This window comes from Clarias gariepinus, chromosome 13 (genome assembly GCF_024256425.1).
Source record: "Clarias gariepinus isolate MV-2021 ecotype Netherlands chromosome 13, CGAR_prim_01v2, whole genome shotgun sequence".
NCBI classification, from domain to species: Eukaryota; Metazoa; Chordata; class Actinopteri; order Siluriformes; family Clariidae; genus Clarias; species Clarias gariepinus.
Window position 1 is genome coordinate 21,848,591 of NC_071112.1, and position 19,569 is coordinate 21,868,159.

The 19,569-nt window shown below is 38.2% G+C and overlaps 1 protein-coding gene across 1 annotated transcript in view; it reads left to right on the forward strand.

The window, feature by feature from the left end:
- The window catches only part of ldah (lipid droplet associated hydrolase), a 56,637-nt gene that overhangs the window by 12,905 nt on the left and 24,163 nt on the right, over window positions 1-19,569 (forward strand). The window contains exons 3-4 of the mRNA XM_053510463.1: window positions 2,134-2,268; window positions 17,411-17,580. Of these exons, the coding sequence (XP_053366438.1) occupies window positions 2,134-2,268; window positions 17,411-17,580 (305 nt within the window). The remainder of the gene's footprint in view (window positions 1-2,133; window positions 2,269-17,410; window positions 17,581-19,569) is intronic.

Here is a 19,569-nt window from a genome sequence, read left to right on the forward strand (position 1 = left end):
TCAGGTCTAGGCTTCACAACAGTATGTGGTAATAAAGACAGCTGATGACCTGAATGTACTGAATCACCAGATTATCACATTAATTAATTCGGTCTTCCCCGATAGCACAGGACTGGTTCTTGGAGCATGAGAAATCATTTACTCACATGAATTGGCCACCATATTGGGCACCATAATTATAAATTGAAATGTTAGAGTGCGCAACTTTTATTGGTCAGGCAGTACATTCCTGGCACATTTTAAAGCACATTATCAGAGTGCATAAATGCTGACAATATTTCACTGAAATTTGAAAAAGTCTAGTTGTCAGATCATATTTGTCCTGTGAAGCTTTCATGCTACAGTCTAGGCAGAATGATTTTTATACAAAGATCTGCAGGAAGAATAATAGGAAGAGAGGAAAATGAGACACTGATGGTGTGTAAATGAAAATACGGATAAAACTAATAGACGCAAAATTTCGAATAGACATAATGGCTACAATTAATTAATACAAGCAAATTTTTGTTCTTCTGTTGTATAGCGTAAAAGCCTTATTGGCTTTATTTGAAAACTAAAGAGAAAGATAGTACCATTCCTCTTGGAAGTTAATCTTATTGAAAAGTTCCTATTTAGGTTCCATTAGGTTTTTGAAAGTTTATTTTCAGTCGTCTCCTCACAGGTTTTTGTACGTAATGTAACATAGATAAATAGTTGCTTGTTCACATAAACATCTTTGCACGCTATCAAGGCATTAAACCATAAGCAGCTGTGTTGTTTTAGAATTAATGACTGATGAAATATGAAAATCAAAAGAGTGTTGTGAGTTTTCGAGCAAAAAAAAAAAAAAAAAAGAAGCACAATAGGTTAGGTTCATTTCCAGACTACCGCTCATTCACCACAGCTGTTTTTATGGTTTCACCAGTTCCTTCAGCCCTCACATGCTCTTGTTTAGAGGTTTTGTATTTAGTCATTAATGGTGTTAAATGGCTTGTAAAGTGTTTCACTTTGCTCTAAGGCATCAGTTCGATAAGGCTTGATTACCAAAGCCAGCTGCTCTACTACTTCAAAGAAAAAGAATTGCATGTGTTGCTACTTTTATTTATTCTGTGACTACATAGGTTTCTCAGACACTGAGTTCACATAAGTTTTTCTTGCTTTAAATTACACTATAAATTATTCATTGGTAATTTCTGTAGCGTGAAACTACTGAGACTGGACTTTCCAATTTGTTTTTCAAAAGTCTTTATGCACCATGTGTATTTCCTCGTGTGAAGAAGAACCTGCATCTGGGACAGTTTTGCCCATTGCGCAGCCTCACTGAATTCCTAACAGGCCAATGACTCAGTGTACTGAGATTTATCTACTACCTAAGTGGATACCGAGGACTGAATTTACACCTCTAACATCTCACTCAGTGCCTTTAGTTATTTAGTGGCAGTAGTTCCAAGATGATTCTCTTTCCAAGTAAGAATTCGCACCACACTTGGCTCATAAATTGAGGATAAAACGGCGGTTTTGTGAAACTTTTTTAGCTTCACCGTTCACACACGCAGACACACATCCATGGTTTATTATGGAACACTGAAGCACATGAGCAAGATTTTTAAATAGATATCAGTTGTGATATCTATGAAGATTTGATCCAAGATTCTTGTGCATGATAAAATCAGTTGTTTCTCGCTACAGTAGGTAAGTAAGATTTAGCCAAATTACAGTAGGACCCTCTGTACCTACCTAAACTCCTGTGGATCTGGCTGCACCAAATACCACCTAATTGCATGAACTAGTGGAAAGACAAATATTTTAATTATAATATATTTTTTACTGCATAACAATAACTTTCTGTTCACTATTATGTACTGGTTATCATCATCATCGGGTTGTGAGTTCAAATATCTGTTTTTCTTTTTTTTGTCTTTTCATTTAATGCCAAGCTGTTTAATTTCAAGACTTATTGACAAAGAGCCTTTTTTTTGCCACAATGACGTTTTTCACAGCAGGTTTTTTTATTTGAGCACAGTGAAAAGGCACGAAATAGTCACACTTTTTCCTTTCTACTTTTTGCTCTTGTTAATGTTGCCTTTTTTTCAGCAACTTTAGAGTAAAGCAGACAACAGAATGTTCAGTGTGATTTTTCTCCCCTTTCTACAGGCAATCCTGGCGTTGTGGGATTTTATAAGAGCTTCATGTGGACATTGTATCAGGCATTTAAGCAACGATACCCAGTCTGGGCTGTGAGTCATGCTGGACACTGTGCGCCTCCAGACACAATGGATATGGTTCAAGGTAAGACACCTACCGTACACTAGCTTGTTTCATTGAAAGTCTTGTAATGCTGACTACAACATTGACTATTTGTTGCTTATCTTGGGGATGTTAGTATTGGTCGTATGCTCCTTCTAAAACCCTTAAAACTTTTTTGATTGCTTTGTCAGCTTCTCTTCAATATTATTTTGCCTTGATAGTATTCTAGTATAGACCCTGGTCTTTCTGTACTACCAAATCAAATGAAAAGTTTATTTTATTTAGCACCTTTTATAACGAGCCTTCTTTAAAGAATAAATAAAGAAAATTAAAAAAACAAATAAAAAAAAATGATTGAACAAAGATTTTAAAGTAGCCAGATTGAAGGCTGAATTTTTATTAAAAGGCGAATTATTCCAAAGAAATAATAAAATAATGATTACATAATAAAATAATTATTCCACCATAGAAAACAACCAAAACTTAACATCCTTTAGGAATTAAAAACCAAAGTAAAAAAAAAAAAAAAAAAAGAGTTTTAACCAAGATAATTTAATACTAGCCAGATTTGAGGCCGACTTTATATTAAAGGGCAAATGATTCCGCAGCAACGGGAAAAGCTCAATCTTGTCTGTTCTTATAGTTAGTCCTCAGTTCATATAAAAGAAGCTGATGGGAGGATCTGAAAGTGAGTGTGATGAAGAATGGGGCTGTAAAAGGTCAACAAGGTATTTGGGAGGCGAATTGTGTAAAGATTTATAGACAATCATAAGAACGTTAAGATCATATCTAAAACTGAAAGCCAGTGCAGCGATGCCAAAGCATAGGGTTATATGTTCTCACCTATCTATTTTGGTATACATTTTTGACTCAGACTGCATAGCATTTCCACACGTCACATCAACCAAATACTATAAATGTAAATTTCACCTTTATCACCTTCACACAATTTACAAGTTGACAGGATCACTATTCTCATCAAGACAGTAGGTGGCAGCAGACAATTAAAGAGGTTTTAAGACTGAAGTTGTCCCACAAAATATGTGGGTGCATCAAGCAAGTATGTCACAATATCCACAAGACGATAAGAAAATTGTCACTACGCTAAATTTTAAGTGTTCATTTAATTTGCCATTGCTCTTCATGTAATGTGGGTGTCAAAGTTTTATGTATAACACTTAGAATTTATGGACGTCTTGCTGAGCTGTTGTTGTGTTACGGTGTGTAGTTGCCAGAAAAATCTGAGGCAAAGGGATTCTCCTCACCACACAGTAGGAAGGAATGTTGAACGTGTACAACACTGGTGAGCTGAACCAGGCAGCTTCTCATTCTTCTTCCTCATGCCAATGTATGAATGCGTCCAGTATGTTCAATCATGAACCAGTGTGGACGTTTTTATTGAGTTTGCTACGTGGGAAAGACATTAGCCAAGCCCACCTGTAATAAACCAAACCGCATACAGATGGCTTGGATCAACTTAAACAGCACTTCCACTGGCTAGTTTGATGGATTGGACAGTAGAGCTTGAAGCTGGACATATCAGGTCTGTAGACAAGACAAAAAAGCGACCATACATTTCTTATTCTTATTTATGTAGCTATATGGATTATTAATTCCCCAATAATTCCACAATGTATTTCTCCTAAATGAAGGCGCAAACCGAGTGACATTTACAGAAGACTTCAAGCACAGTGTGTTGCCCGAGACTCTTAGCAGCAGTAAACAGTTTGAATGGTGTAAGTGTCATAAATGAAAATTCCAGATGAATCATTTCTTGAAAATTGACAGATAACTCACAATCATTCACAACCACCACTGCCACATTACATGTACTCAGCTGTGAGTTATTGCCACGTCACAAGCTATTTTCACATGTTTGTGCCAATAAAGGAGTTCCTGGGAGGCCAGCATTTGAGGCGTGAAGGAGACAGTCCGATCATAGCTCCGGTGCACTGAGAAAACTTTCCTCCTTGATGGTAACCAACCACTAGTAAAACGCTGGCATAAGTTCATTATTTTAGCAGGGGATTCTATGGTTTTTTTTTTACTTTGCATAATCAAAAGTCCCGACTTGACTTGAACACCAGTTGTAATAATCAGTAAAACAGTCGACAACACCAGTCAAATGATATAAGCATTATTGTTTAACAGTTTGTTCCAACTGATATTACAAGAGGCTTTCCACAAGGAGTGATAATAGATGGTAACAGCTGTGAGACGATTTAACCTTATGTATTACTCCACATCAACTGATGGTTGCCATCATGGATCAAAGTAGGGCAGCATGTTCTGTAATACTGAGGTGACAGCAGCTAACACGTAAGGAGCACTTAACTCTTATCTCTCCATAGCAACTTACTTTATCTATTGTCATGGATAGTTAGTTACAAGTCACAAATTGGTGACATTGTCTTCTCTTAGTATCCCACATTTCTTATCTGGAGGCCAACTTGTATAATTGTGATTATGTGATGCTTGGGTGGTTGAGCTGCAATTACCTGGATTTCCATTTATACTCAGCTCTTTTTCCTCAACAGCTCCCAGATTTCCCACAGTAGCTTAGCCAGGCTAAAGATGGTCTGAATAGGATTGGATGATGTTATATGGTCCAAAGCACAAAATACACTTTATTACTCAATGCTCAGTGCTACAAAATTCACACTTCCTCAATGCAAATAATTTACCAGATACATCAACTTAGGACTGGGACACAGCAGTCCAAGAAACAGTTCTAAACTCAATCTCTTTGGCTTTGTATGTCCTTAAATGGAAGCTGGCTCACAAATGGTGTGTACCTTCTTGGCTTCATTGCCCAGTTTCCAATATACTTCCTTTTGTCTAAGCCTACTGTACACAGAATAGCGACTAGTAGTTATCAGTTCTTGCAAAGAATTGAGAATTGCATGCTCTAACAAAAAAACTTGCCTTGCATGCATGGTGGTCCAGTTACACTGGGGCAACCTTTTGTTCGAATTTAGGACTCTTGCCCAAGGTTGTATCATTTAACTTTGTGAATTGGTCAACTGATCTACCAACTTGTAATAAAAGTGAGCTTGCAGATCATTCTTTGCTGAGTGAACTAGGCACCTAGTGTATTATTTAGACTAGCTGGCAGTCATTCAATTTTTAGAACAAATGTGCATTTGCCATAGGAAGTCTGTGAACACAGTAGCATTCCAAATTATACCAAGTTTTTCTACTCCAAACTTGACAAACCATCTTTATGGACCTCACTTTGTGCACAGGGGCATTGTCCTGTTGCAAGATGTTTGAGCTAGCCACCACAGATCACAAAATCTTATTTCCTCACCTTGCAAAACTCTTGGGTAGCTTTTACTGTATGTTTTTATTCATTATTTATATGCAATATAAGGCGTCTTATCAGTTTTTGGCTAAATCTGAAGACAGAGTATACTTGTTCAGGTCAGAATTAAATCTGTAAGCACTCAGGTCATCAGTAAACACCAGTGATCTGGGTTCATTGGCAACCATAAACACTTATGCCATAACACTGCCTCACCCATGTTGATCATGAGCTGTTCTTTTCTTTCTCCATATTTTTTCCATCATTCTGGTACAAGTTTATTTTGGTTTCATCATTCCAAAGAATCTGGTGAAATGATCTGGCAAAGTCTAATCTGACTTTCTGTTTTTAAGCATTGCCAGTGGCCTGCACTTTTTTTGTGAAGAGTCTGTATTTACTTAAATAAGCCATCTCTTGACTGTAGGCTCTTGACTATATATGTTGGCTATATGTTGTGAAAGGGTTCTTCTTTAAAATAGATAGAATTCTGCAGTCATACACTTCAGTTGTCTTTCATGGTCTTCCATGTCTTTTGATGTTGCTGAGCATGGCAGTTAATTTTGTCTTTTTAAGAATGTTCCGCAAAGTACTTTTGCTATCTCTCTGATTAAGGATTTTTTTTTAACCCGTTGAGCACCACCTTCGGACCTCATGTTGAGAGTTTGAGTGAACAGCTACCAAATGCAAATGTAACGCTTAGAACCACCTTCATGCCTTTAAGCTGCTTGATTAGTTATCGAGCAATAAGTGAACAGGCCACACCTAGCCATGCAACTGTTTGTTAGCCATTTTTAGCTACTTGATAAGTCATAAGGAAATAGTAATAAGGAAACAGGCCATACCTGGCCATGCAACTGTTTGTGGTGAAAGTATTGACTTTGCTCATTTGTTTCATTTTGAGTTCAGTGTGTTTGTTCCAAGGCCAAATGAAAAAAAAAACCTTTGTTTCAAAATTTATGGATCTTACTGTATGTGCCTGGTTCATTGAAACCTAACTAACTAGCAGGTTTGCTTGTAATTGCAACTACTGCAACTCATGTTCTTTTAAGGAACATTTCACACAACTGTGAAGAGCACTAAATACACAAACCAGAATGATAAATATACCATGGGCTATAAACTATTGGTAAGGTAGCAGTAATCGGTTTATTGTTCCATAAAGTATGTGTTTCAGCTTTATTAACTGTGGGTGTGCAGTTGTAGGCAATTTAGTCATACCGGGTAAGTGTCTGACTCGCCCAGGTGAGGGTTGCAGCAGTGTATTGAGTAATCAGAGGCTTCAGTAAAAAATCTGATACACAGTCTGCTGGTGGTGACGTACTGTACAGTGGGGCAAAACGTATTTAGTCAGCCACTAATTGTGCAAGTTCTCTCACCTAAAAAGATGAGAGAGGCCTGTAATTTTCATCATAGGTATACCTCAACTATGAGAGACAAAATAAGAAAAAAAATCCAGAAAATCACATTGTAGGATTTTTTATGAATTAATTGGTAAATTCCTCTGTAAATTAAGTATTTGGTCACCTACAAACAAGCAAGATTTCTGGCTCTCACAGACCTGTAAATTCTTCTTTAAGAGGTTGCTCTGCTCACCAGAAACAAAATTGTAGAACTGCACCAGGCTGGGAAGACTGAATTTGCAATAGGTAAGCAGCTTGATGTAAAGAAATCAACTGTGGGAGCAATTGTTAGAAAATGGAAGACATACAAGACCACTGATAATCTCCCTCGATCTGGGGCTTCACGCAAGATCTCACCCAGTGGGGTCAAAATGATCACAAGAACTGTGAGCAAAAATCCCAGAACCTGCAGAGAGCTGGGACCAAGGTGACAAAGGCTACCATCAGTAACACACTGCGTCGCCAGGGACTCAAATCCTGCAGTGCCAGACGTGTCCCCCTGCTTAAGCCAGTACATGTCCAGGCCCATCTGAAGTTTGCTAGAGAGCATTTGAATGATCCAGAAGAGGATTGGGAGAATGTCATATGGTTAGATGAAACCAAAATAGAACTTTTTGGTAAAAACTCAACTTGTCATGTTTGGAGAAGAAAAAATACTTAGTTGCATCCAAAGAGCACCACACCTACAGTGAAGCATGGGGGTGGAAACATCATGCTTTGGGGCTGTTTTTCTGCAAAGGGACGAGGACGACTGATCCGTGTAAAGAAAAGAGTAAATGGGGCCATGTATCGTGGGATTTTAGGTGAAAACCTCTTAACAAGGGCATTGAAGATGAAATGTGGCTGGGTCTTTCAGCATGACAATGATCCCAAACACACCGCCCGGGCAACGAAGGAGTGGATTCGTAAGAAGCATTTCAAGGTCCTGTAGTGGCCTAGCCAATCTGCAGATCTCAACCCCATAGAAAATCTTCGGAGGGAGTTGAAAGTCAGTGTTGCCCAGCAACAGCCCCAAAACATCACTGCTCTAGAGGAGATCTGCATGGAGGAATGGACCAAAATACCAGCAACAGAAAACCTCTGTGAAGACTTACAGAAAACATTTGACCTCTGTCATTGCCAACAAAGGGTATATAACAAAGTATTGAAATGAAATTTTGTTATTGACCAAAAGTTTATTTTCCATTATAATTTGCAAATGAATTCTTTAAAGATCCTACAATGTGATTTAATGGATTTTTTTTCTCATTTAGTCTCTTATAGTTGATGTACAGTCATGTGAAAAAATTAGGACACCCTTTGAAAGCATGTGGTTTTTTGTAACATTTTTAATAAATGGTTATTTCATCTCCGTTTCAACAATACAGATAGATTAAAGTAATCCAACTAAACAAAGAAAACTTAAGAAAAGTCTTTTCAAGATCTTCTGTAAATGTCATTCTACAAAAATGCCTATTCTAACTGAGGAAAAAGATAGGACACCCTTGCCCCTAATAGCGAGTGTTACCTCCTTTGGCTGAAATAACTGCAGTGAGACGGTTCTTGTAGCCATCTACCAGTCTTCGACATCGGTCTGAGGAAATTTTACCCCACTCCTCAATGCAGAACTTTTTCAGCTGTGAGATGTTTGAGGGGTTTCTTGCGCGTACAGCCCTTTTCAAGTCACCCCACAGCATCTCAATGGGATTCAAATCTGGACTTTGACTTGGCCATTCCAGGACTCTCCATTTCTTCTTTTTCAGCCAATCTTTGGTTGATTTACTAGTATGTTTTGGGTCATTGTCATGTTGCATGGTCCAGTTCCGCTTCAGCTTTAATTTTCTAACTGATGGTCTCACATGTTCTTCAAGCACCTTCTGATACACAGTAGAATTCATCGTGGATTCTATGATGGTGAGCTGACCAGGTCCTGCTGCAGCAAAGCAGCCCCAAACCATGACACTTCCACCTCCATGCTTCACAGTTGGTATGAGGTTCTTTTCTTGGAATGCTGTGTTTGGTTTACGCCAAACATGTCCTCTGCTGTTGTGTCCAAATAATTCAATTTTGGACTCATCTGTCCAAAGAACATTATTCCAGAAGTCCTGGTCTTTGTCAACTTTATCTCTGGCAAATGTCAGTCTGGCCTCGATGTTTCTCTTGGAAAGCAAAGGTTTCCTCCTTGCACACCTCCCATGCAAGTTAAACTTGTACAGTCTCTTTCTGATTGTAGAGGCATGTACTTCTACATCAACAGTAGTCAGAGCCTGCTGTAGTTCTCGAGATGACACTTTAGGGTTTTTGGAGACCTCTTTTAGCATCTTGCGGTCTGCTCTTGGGGTGAACTTGCTGGGGCGACCAGTCCTGGGCATGTTGGCAGTTGTTTTGAAAGCCCTCCACTTGTAGACTATCTTCCGGACAGTGGAATGGCTGATTTCAAAATCTTTTGAGATCTTTTCAAATCCCTTCCCAGACTCATAGGCTGCTACAATCTTTTTTCTGAAGTCCTCTGACAGCTCTTTTGTTCTCACCATGGTGCTCACTCTCACTTCAACAGTCAGGAGCACACCAAACTAAATGTCTGAGGTTTAAATAGGGCAAGCCTCATTCAACATGCAGAGTAACGATCTACTAATTATGTGCACCTGGTGTGATATACCTGTGTGAGATCTGAGCCAATTTAAGAGGGAATACATGTGAGGGTGTCCTATCTTTTTCCTCAGTTAGAATAGGCATTTTTGTAGAATGACATTTACAGAAGATCTTGAAAAGACTTTTCTTCAGTTTTCTTTGTTTAGTTGGATTACTTTAATCTCTCTGTATTGTTGAAACGGAGATGAAATAACCATTTATTAAAAATGTTACAAAAAACCACATGCTTTCAAAGGGTGTCCTAATTTTTTCACATGACTGTATACCTATGTTAAAAATTACAGGCCTCTCATCTTTTTAAGTGGGAGAACTTGCACAATTGGTGGCTGACTAAATATTTTTTCGCCCCCCTGTATATGCTCCTCTCACATATAAAGAGTCCATAATTGGTGTGAGAGGAGTTATCCGGGATTCTGGTGGCTCTGCAGGGTTGTTATATGAGGTGTCAGTGGTGGATAGAGAAACCCTGATGATACTTTTAACAGTTCCTATAATTAACTGTTGGATTTTAAGGTCTTTTGGATCTATGCAAGATCCAAAAGATCTTGTACCACACAGTGAGACATCTGGTCTGGTTTTTCCTATTGTCCCTCCATACTGGGTGGAGTTTGGCTTCTTTCTGCCTCAGTAGGAAGTGGATGTGCTGCAGTAATTCAGGGAAGACAGATGAATATTTGGTGCAGGCATGAGGCTGGTTATCTTCAAGCACACAGGCATGACTCAAGGAAATGTAGATGATGTGAACACATTCCCTTAGCACCCGAACAGGTATGTTTTTAGAACCTGCAGCCTTCTGTGAGTTCCACTGCAGACAAATACTTGGTTGCTTGAAGTTGGGGTTGACCTTTCTGCTGGCATGTTGTTCCGTGCTTCAAACCATCCGTAGAACTCATTCTGTGTATTAAAGAGCAATGCGTCACCATCACAGACAAGTGATGTAGGTTTGTAGTCTGAATGCCTAAATGCCCTGCTACATATGCCTTGTGTCCTTGGTGTTTAGGAGATCATTATGGATTCTTTCTTTCTCTCCTGGGGTTCTCTCTGGTACCCCAGGACAGATCTGTATGCAGTATCGTGGTCTATCTTAGTCCTACATGTCTGTGGTGTGGTGGTATGTAGCAGTCACTCTGACCTATTCTAGTCTGTGTGCATAGTTATATTATATGTGTGTATATTAATGTGTGTTTTTTTGTCAGTTTTTTTACCATCTGATCCACACACCACAGTAGATGCCTTTCCTGATACAATCGTCCCATTTTATATAGGCTTGGGACCAGCAATACATCCATTGGCTAGGGGGATTTACTGTGAAAAAAGCTACTTAAGCCTAGTACTCTTGACACTTAAGTAAATTTGATTGTGAGTACTTCTGTACTTTTACGCAGGTACAAATAAATGGAGGATTTCTGCTTTTACTTGAGCAATATTTGCCTTAGGCAATCTCTGCTTTTACTCAAGTACTGGATTTGCTGTACTTTGCCCACCTCTGGTTATAGCCTTTTAACTGGACTACTGTTTGAATGTAATATGAAGTTATATGTTCTTAGTTATAGATTATTTGTACATCTTGATGTTCGGGCAGTATGCTAAAGAACAAATAGATTTTTTTATACCCTTTTTATGATGCTATAATTGAGTAGCATAACTCCTTGTAATACTCTTTTACATTTTTTTAACTAAGACATAGTAATCTATAAAGCCTTAACAATGTCTGAAGCAGCACATTATGTGTTTCTCTACATTTTATAACCTAAACCTGATTATATGTAAAAGGTAATAATAACAGTGCAAGACATAGGGAGTGGAGCTTAAGCTCTACGTGCAGACACTTGAGTCACCCTACTGACTTGTTCCTTCTGTATCATATTCACTGCTTTATCAGCCTTTCATATATATACTGGTATTTTACATTATAAAAATGATTTAATGTCCTGAACTCTTTGTGTAGTTTGCTATTTTTTCTCCTACCAAGCAGATTCTTTTTATCTCTCACATTTCTTCATGTCTTACAGGTCAATCAGCCTCTTTATCATTGTCTGGACCCTATTTTTATGTGTAGCTTGCATGACATGGTGAAAGCTTTCTGATGTGTAAGGGAAGCACTTCAGATTAATAGAGATGAATAGGACTACTTCTTATCAGTATAGAGGCTTCTCAAGTTTGATGAGAGAAGCTATCATCAAAGTGGTTCTGTTCAAATATTTTGGTTTAAGAATAAATACAGTAAAAAGCAGATCACTGTGTCTTGTTGGAGTTTACTACACAGATACACAGAAATCAAATTTGCTATGCACTATAATAAGTTTTTAACATGACAAACATGGGCATCGCGTGAATATTAACCTTAGGTTTCCATTTTTATTCGATTAGTAATTGTTTTTATTATAAAAATACAATAATTAATGAGCATATAATGAAATAAAAGCTGTGCATTAGAATGTAACAAAATTAAAGATGGGTAATTGAATGCTATCGCTTTGGCCAGGAAAGGTAGTATGCACTAGTTTAGTTAAATTTTTTTCTTTTCTATTCTATTTAGTTCACTTCAATTTAGTTCAGTTCACTTCAGCTCAGTTCAGTTTAGTTTGGTTCAGTTCATTCCACTTTAGTTCATTTCCTTTCAATTTAGTTTACTTCAGTTCAATTTGTTGTAATTCTTTCCAGTTCGGTTCACTTCAATTCAGTTCAATATTTTTTTTTTGTGCAGCACTTAAACATTGTCACAAAGCAGAAATAAAACAGGAAAAAAAAGACATAAAGCCTATCCTCCTTTAGGTGATACTCAATGTTTGAGTGATACTGGCATCCAGGGCTGGCACATTTCAGGCAAAAAAACCTGGGGGGTGGGGGGTGGGTATTGCCTTTGAAAGAAGTTCATTGTGGCGCAGATGCATATTTGATTTAACACTACCTCAGTATAAAAACCCAAACTAGCTCAGCAAAATCCCGAACCTTCCTGGGGTGGGCGGGGGGTTTGGGGGTCTATCTCACTTTATTTTGCAATCAGTTGTTAGAGTTGTGGTATAAAAATGTTTTTGAATTTCTTGTTCACTTTTTAAACATTAACTTCCCAGTTACTCACCAGGAAAATGCTGTCTTAAAAAAAACAAGACAAAGAGAGCGAGAAAGAGATTATTAGCCATGTTAGCCACCTTGTTTGGTTTATGAAAAGCAGTGTGCTTATATGAGGGTTTTTAAAGCCCATGCAGTCTCTCTTGTCTTACAAAAATAAAGTAATGTTTTAGAGGAGGTTGATCAAGTTAAAATATTTGTTATACCGCACATAAACCATGTGGTATTTTATGATGAAAAGCGTGCTTAATTAACCAATCTAATCATAGACTTTAAGATGCAGGCTAGGTCACACAAGACACGTAGAAAGAGATTCAGATTTCTCAGGATTTACATCTACTGTATGAGGACATCACATGGTCTATACACTGAAGATTTGGCAGTAACACATGTACCCTGTATGGTGAGAGGAGATGCATAAGGAGGTCTGTTAATGTATCTCTCTCTCTCTCTCTCTCTCTCTCTCCCTCTCTCTCTCTCAATAGGTCTTCCAAAGTCCAAATTAAAATCTTGTTATTTAGCACTGTTGCCTTGCACCTTCAGGTGTTCGATCCCCCCCTCTTTGTATGCGTGCTTGTAGTTTGCATGTTTTCTCCCACAGTCCGAAGGCAGTTAGCTAAGGCTAATTGGTGTTCGCAAATTGCCCGTAGTGTGTCACTGAACGTGTGTGTGTGCCCTGTGATGGATTGGCACAGGGTCCAGGGTGTACACCGCCTCGTGCCCTACGTCTCCTGGGATAGACTCCAGGTCCCCGCGATCCTGTATACAGAATAAAGTGGTATAGACGATGAGTCAGTGAGAATGAATGACATCATATCAAAATTAAAAAAAAAAAGATTTCTTTGCGGATCTTGACTAATGCAAAGAAAACAAGTTCATATTCATTTTAAAACAATAAGGTACTAAGGTTTTAACTAAGGAACATTTCAGAAATCAGTATTTGGTGGAACAACCCAGATTTGCAATCACAACTTTCAGGCGTCTTGGCATTCTCTCCACCAGTCTTTCACATTGCTGTTGGGTAACTTTATGCCATTCCTGGCACAAAAATGTAGGCAGCTCAGCTTAGTTTGATGACTCGTGATCATCCATCTTCCTCTTGGTCAGATTCTAGAGCAAAGGTCCTGAATTAATATTTATAAAGGTCCAGTCAATAAAATTTTCTTCGAGCCGAGGTCCGAATTTTATGGTTGTTAGGATTCAGATCTCTCTATATAAAGTTATTTTAAATCTATAAAAAATAAGTAGTTTAAAATTTCCATGGAATATCAATAATATCTATTTTCGGCTTTCTAACTATGTTTGAGGACAGTTTTGAGGAACTTTGATGGCCTTGTATATTTTTTTGTATTTGTATGGGATACAAACAACAATCTTTAATCAATCTTAAGTGAATTTTCATTCACACTGTCTATACACTGTATACTATTGCATTGGTGGGCTCTGTTAAGTGATGCGTATAGCCCCACCCACATTGAGGAAAAAAGTGCTAGATTTCTAGTATATTACTTATTCTCATTTATTAGAAATGCATCAGCTTCCAAATAGAGCAGAGTCCTGTTCTAGGGTCTTCATTGGGGTTTAGGTCTGAAGATTGGGCTGACAATGGGTCTTGATCTGATGGTCCTCCATCCACACCTTGATTGACCTGGCTGTGTGGCATGGAGAACTTTCCTAAAAAAAAATGGATGACCCATATACACCTATCTCACCTATGCGGTTTGACTCACAGTGAGATGCGATATTAGGCACCGTGAGGTCGCGATTGCCCGCCGACAGTCCACTAACGTTCCGCGAAGTTCTGCAAGGTCTGCAAGCTTTCGCGAGGACCGCCAAAAAAATTAAACATGTTTAATTTTTCACACAGAAAGATGGAAACATAATCACAGCGCAAAAACCCGCGGTTAATTATGATGAATCCTACTTATGGCCACCGCGCAAAACCGGGTAAGTGAGATAGGAGTAATAGTCAGAGCAGAAGGAGGCAAATTTTCTCACAGGATAATCTTGTAGGTGTAAAATAGATTTATCAGGGAAGCTCCAGTTCTCTGCAATCCAGCTCCTATGGTCTTTTGCAATTCACAGCCTGGCGCTTCTTTGCTTCTTATTGATGAAGGGCTTCCTTCTGGCTTTGCCTGACTTCAGCCCTGTCTCTAGGAGGTTCCTGTTTGGAACCGTCCTTGCCGTGCACTCTATGTTTAAAGGTCACTTGATGTCACCCTACAGTTGTTGAGTGACAATTGAATGAGTTTTTGGTCATCCCTATCAGTACATTTTTTTTTCACCCTCTATCAGTTTGTAGATTGCTCTCCGCAGTGTCTGCTGCCTGATGTTGTTCTTGTGTAATGCCATCTTTGAAAATTTAAGGATGGGAACAACCTGATGTCCACCGTATCCATGTAGCGGTCAGCTTTAAGTCCTTCTTTTTCTCACAGAACCATTTTTTAAAATTATTATTATTAGGCATCGGTCAATGATTATTTTTTAAAATTCCAATTGTCTTTGAGGTACTACTACTACTGGTTTGACTTTCCAGCTGGTCACATAGCAAAAGGAGAGTGATGATCACAGCAATGGTATTTCCTCATTCCTCATTAAATGATTTGGTCCAGGTAATTGATCTAATCTAATCGGATAAACCAGATTGAGGTTTGCTTGTATGGGAATTCAACAGACACTGGAATAGATTAAAGAAAATTTGCCAGTGGTCTCTTACCTCTCTGTATATATTGGGTGTGTATATATGTAAATATACTGTGCCCTGCAAAAGTTTTCATACTTCTTTACCTTTTCCACATTTTCTTATGTTACAATTATGAATGTAAATGTATTTTAATGGGATTTTATGTAGATTAACACAAAGTGGCACATAATTGTGAAGTGGAAGGAAAATGATAAATGGCTTTTAAAATTCTTACCAGTCTCTACCAGCTTTGCACATCTATAAAGTATTTTTTTTTTGCACTTTGCAAAGTAGCTTAAGCTCAGTCCGATTGGATGGAGAGCATCTGTAAACAGTAAAATCTTGCCAAGTCTTGCCACAGATTCTCAAATGGATTCAGATTTTGACTGGGCCATTCTAACACATGATCTAAACCATACCATTGCACGTAGCTCTGGCTGTATGTTTAGGTTTGTTGTTCTGCTGTGAACCTCCGCCTCAGTCGCAAGGCTTTTGTAGACTCTACCAGGTTTTCTTTGCCCTTCATTTGGCTCCATCCATCTTTCCATCAACTTTGACCTGCTTCCCTGTCCCTGTTAAAAAAAAGCCTCCCCACAACATGATACTGCCACCACCATGTTTCACAGTGAGGCTGGTGTATTCAGGGTAATGTGCATTTGATTTGGCATTTAGCCAAAAAAAATATATATTTTGGTCTCATCTAACCAGATCAACTTCTTCTGTATGTTTGCTGTGTCCCCTGAATGACTTAACACAAACTGCAAATGGGACTTCCTATGGCTTTCTTTCAACAATGGCTTTCTTCTTGCCATTCTTCCATAAAGGCCAAGCGCATGACTAATAGTTTTTATCTGTCTGGTGTGTTCTTTGGGCTTCATGATGGAGTTTGTTTACTAACAGCAGTATGTTCTCTAACAAAGCTCCGAGGGCTTTACAGAACAGCTATATTTATACTGAGATTAAATTAGACACAGATGGACTTCTGAAGGCAATACGTTCCACCGGAATTCTATTTCATCATTTTCCTTCACTTCACAATGGTGTGCCAATTTGTGTCGGTCTATTACAGAAAATCTCAGGGACATACATTTACTTTTGTGGTTGTAAAGTGACAAATTGTGGAAAAGTTAAATACTTTTGCAAGCAATGTACATACAGTACATACATGGAGTACCTATAATTTCTACTGTTCATTTTTAGGATGGACCATTACCAAGCATATTCCCATTTAAAACATATTATTAATTTCAGTAATTATCCAATCCAATGTTCTTAAGTATTTATTTAAACAGTCCTTTGGATTGTTTTGGCTTTTTTTTTTTTTTGGCAAGGCAGTGTTTATTTATGCTTCACTGTTGTTGGTTCTTTCTCATAGGAATTTCACTAGGAATTTTATTTTATACTTCACTTATTAACTGTATAACCTGTGACGCGGTGCTAACTGTGGCGCGAAAATTAATCTGATTATGCAGTCTGTTGAATCTTGTTATGATGCATGCATCTATCTTGTTTATTAAAGTATCTTTTTATTTCGGCTTAATTTGTGTAAAATACCTAATCCTTATTTTGTGTGATAAACTATTTAACCAACAGGCCGTGGTGATTTACCAGCAAAATGAGGGAAACTGCCTATAGCTCACACTTTGCTGTTTAAGATCATCACAGCATTTTCCTTCTTTTCCCTGTTGCAACACCAATCTCACGTAGATTTACACTTTTTTCTCAAGTTAACACTGCTTCATTTAGTGCTGCTTGGATGACATTAATATTGATGCCTGCCAAGCATTGTTCAGGATTGCAAGTTACTGGAATTGCTGATAGGGTGTTATTTTACCTGTCCAAAGACATAATGAAAAACAAGAACAAGATGTTGAAAGAAAACTCAGCACATGAAAAACTTGCCAATTTAAAGTGCCCCATAGATTATTAACAGTTTCTAAAAGGTGTAATCAGACTCTTACAGTCAGGAAACAGTCTTGTGTTTTTTAGGCAATTATGATGATAGCTATGTTGATTATTGTTAAAATCGACAATGTACTCACAGCCCTCTTTATAACGCAGGCTTATTTTATTGTCCTGTCTTGTACTTTTAAGATGCTTCGAAGGCCGAGTCAGAGGATGTGTTTGGATTGAATGGACAGATAGAGCACAAACTGGGCTTCCTTTTAGAACATGTGCCCCGAGACACACACCTCGTCCTGATTGGTCACTCGATCGGCTGCTACATCATTCTGGAGATGATGAAGAGGGACCCAGAATTGAAGGTAACAAATTAATTGAGTCCTTGTTAGCAGGTTTTAAAATAATTTTTTAATTATTTTAATTGACTCGCAATGAGCTGTATTTTTATTTTAGTTTTCATTTCGATGGTTATTTATGCAGGTCTGCAATACGTTTTTAATTTGACCATTAAAGACCTGGTAGTGTAAGCCATAGAAGACAGCCTGCTTTTACCATGATTAAATGGATTTTTTTTTTTTTCTAGAGCTGAAAAACAATGAGCCAGCATAAGTCTAAGCTTGAGAGAGTAAATTTTGCTTAGTGACTCACAGCTGTCTCTAGAGGCTATTGTTTGCTCATTCAACCTGCTTCTCTTTATTAAAGCATGTAAATAATGACTAGCTTTGCCTGAGTTCCTTGGCCCTGTCTGCCCAGTCTCTGAAGACTGCTTTGCTAATGTGTGTGTGTGTCTGGCATGGTTTAAAAGTTCAGCAAAACATGAGCAGGACTATGAACAGTTTCGAAGTGGCCTGAGATGCCATTGCTGAACAGGATAATAAGACAGTTGTGCTCCCTTGTGCCTGCTGTGCAAAAAAAGGTCAGAGGATTAAATAAGGTGGAAAAGAACTTTGATTTTCTTTCTCCCTCTGGGTTTTTTCTGCTACTAAGATGTGCACTTTGTCATTTTTATTTTCAGGCTTTGCTTCTTGTGGGATTTTTTTTCCTGCTCTCCTTATCCCTCACCTCTTTTCTCTAACTTCCTGTCTGTTTCAGTCCTGCGTTTTCTTTTGTAGAAATATTTAATTCCACTCAAGGGCCTTATACAGATGTGCATGTAACTCATATTAACATGCAAGAGCTACATCATTCTACATAATTCTTCATGTAAAGGTCAAGTACTTAAAAACCTTGCTCATTCGATTTTATAATAATATCTAAAGTATGTTCTGGAAAATGTTTACACTTCAATATTTGAAGTAGATAAAAATAAAAATAAAACAATATTAATATAGTCCATCCAGTGCATGTCTTCCTAACATGTTTAAAAGTGCAATGTGCTATTTAATTCCAGTCTTGTTAACTTCATATTTTTAAGTGTGCACTATTGTCTGTCATTTCCGTTTTTAAAACAGGTTATACTAAAAGATTTTGAAGTCGTGGCATGCCATATCTTTATAGGCGGAAAAGAATATAAAAAGGAAAAAAAAATATTTCCTTCACTGCTGCAGATTGTAGGCTGCCAAAAATGCAACATGGTGATTATGTATGATATGTGATAATCAGAAACTCCTGCTGTAGCTATGTGGGTTAGAATAAAGGGCCCTGCTGAGGTCTGAAGAGGCAATAGTAGGTCTTGCTCCGCTTTTCTTCTAAAGTGGACAGGTGGCATAATTTTTCAACTTGTACCGGGGACAACACCAGCATGTGTGAGTTTCAGCCACTCACTTAAAAATGATTCTGTTAGCCATCTCAATACGGTGATTATTTAAAGGACTGTACGTCATGCATGAATACACCAGTTCCTTTTTCGCTGTTGATTGGCCCGTCTTTACAGACTTGTGCCTATGGAAGATTATTGTCACGCGGGTAATTTAAAATGGCAAGGCCACTGGACTCGCAGCATAAATACTCATCAGTACTTGTCCAGCCACTTAGACTGACTGCTACTAGACATTATTACAGACATGTTTGTCTTAGAAAGATCAAGGTTACTCGACACGATGAATATCCTCTCTGGTCTGCTGCACATGTGTGCTTAAATTGTGTAACCTCAGCCTACTCAGCATTGTTGGGATTTCTGCCCATTCTAAGACGCTGAGGTGAATGTTTAGACTCCAGCTGGTCTAATGAACAACTCCAAGAGCACAGCAGACATTTCTCAGTTCGACTGAGTGCTATGAGAAGAAAACCCTGCAAGAAATGTGTTCCATGTCCCTGACCATAGCAGCTATTTTTTTGCAGGGGGCCAGTGCACAAGCTGAGAAATCATTTTATCATTTATGTCACTGGTGTCAGATTATTTGATTTAAGAG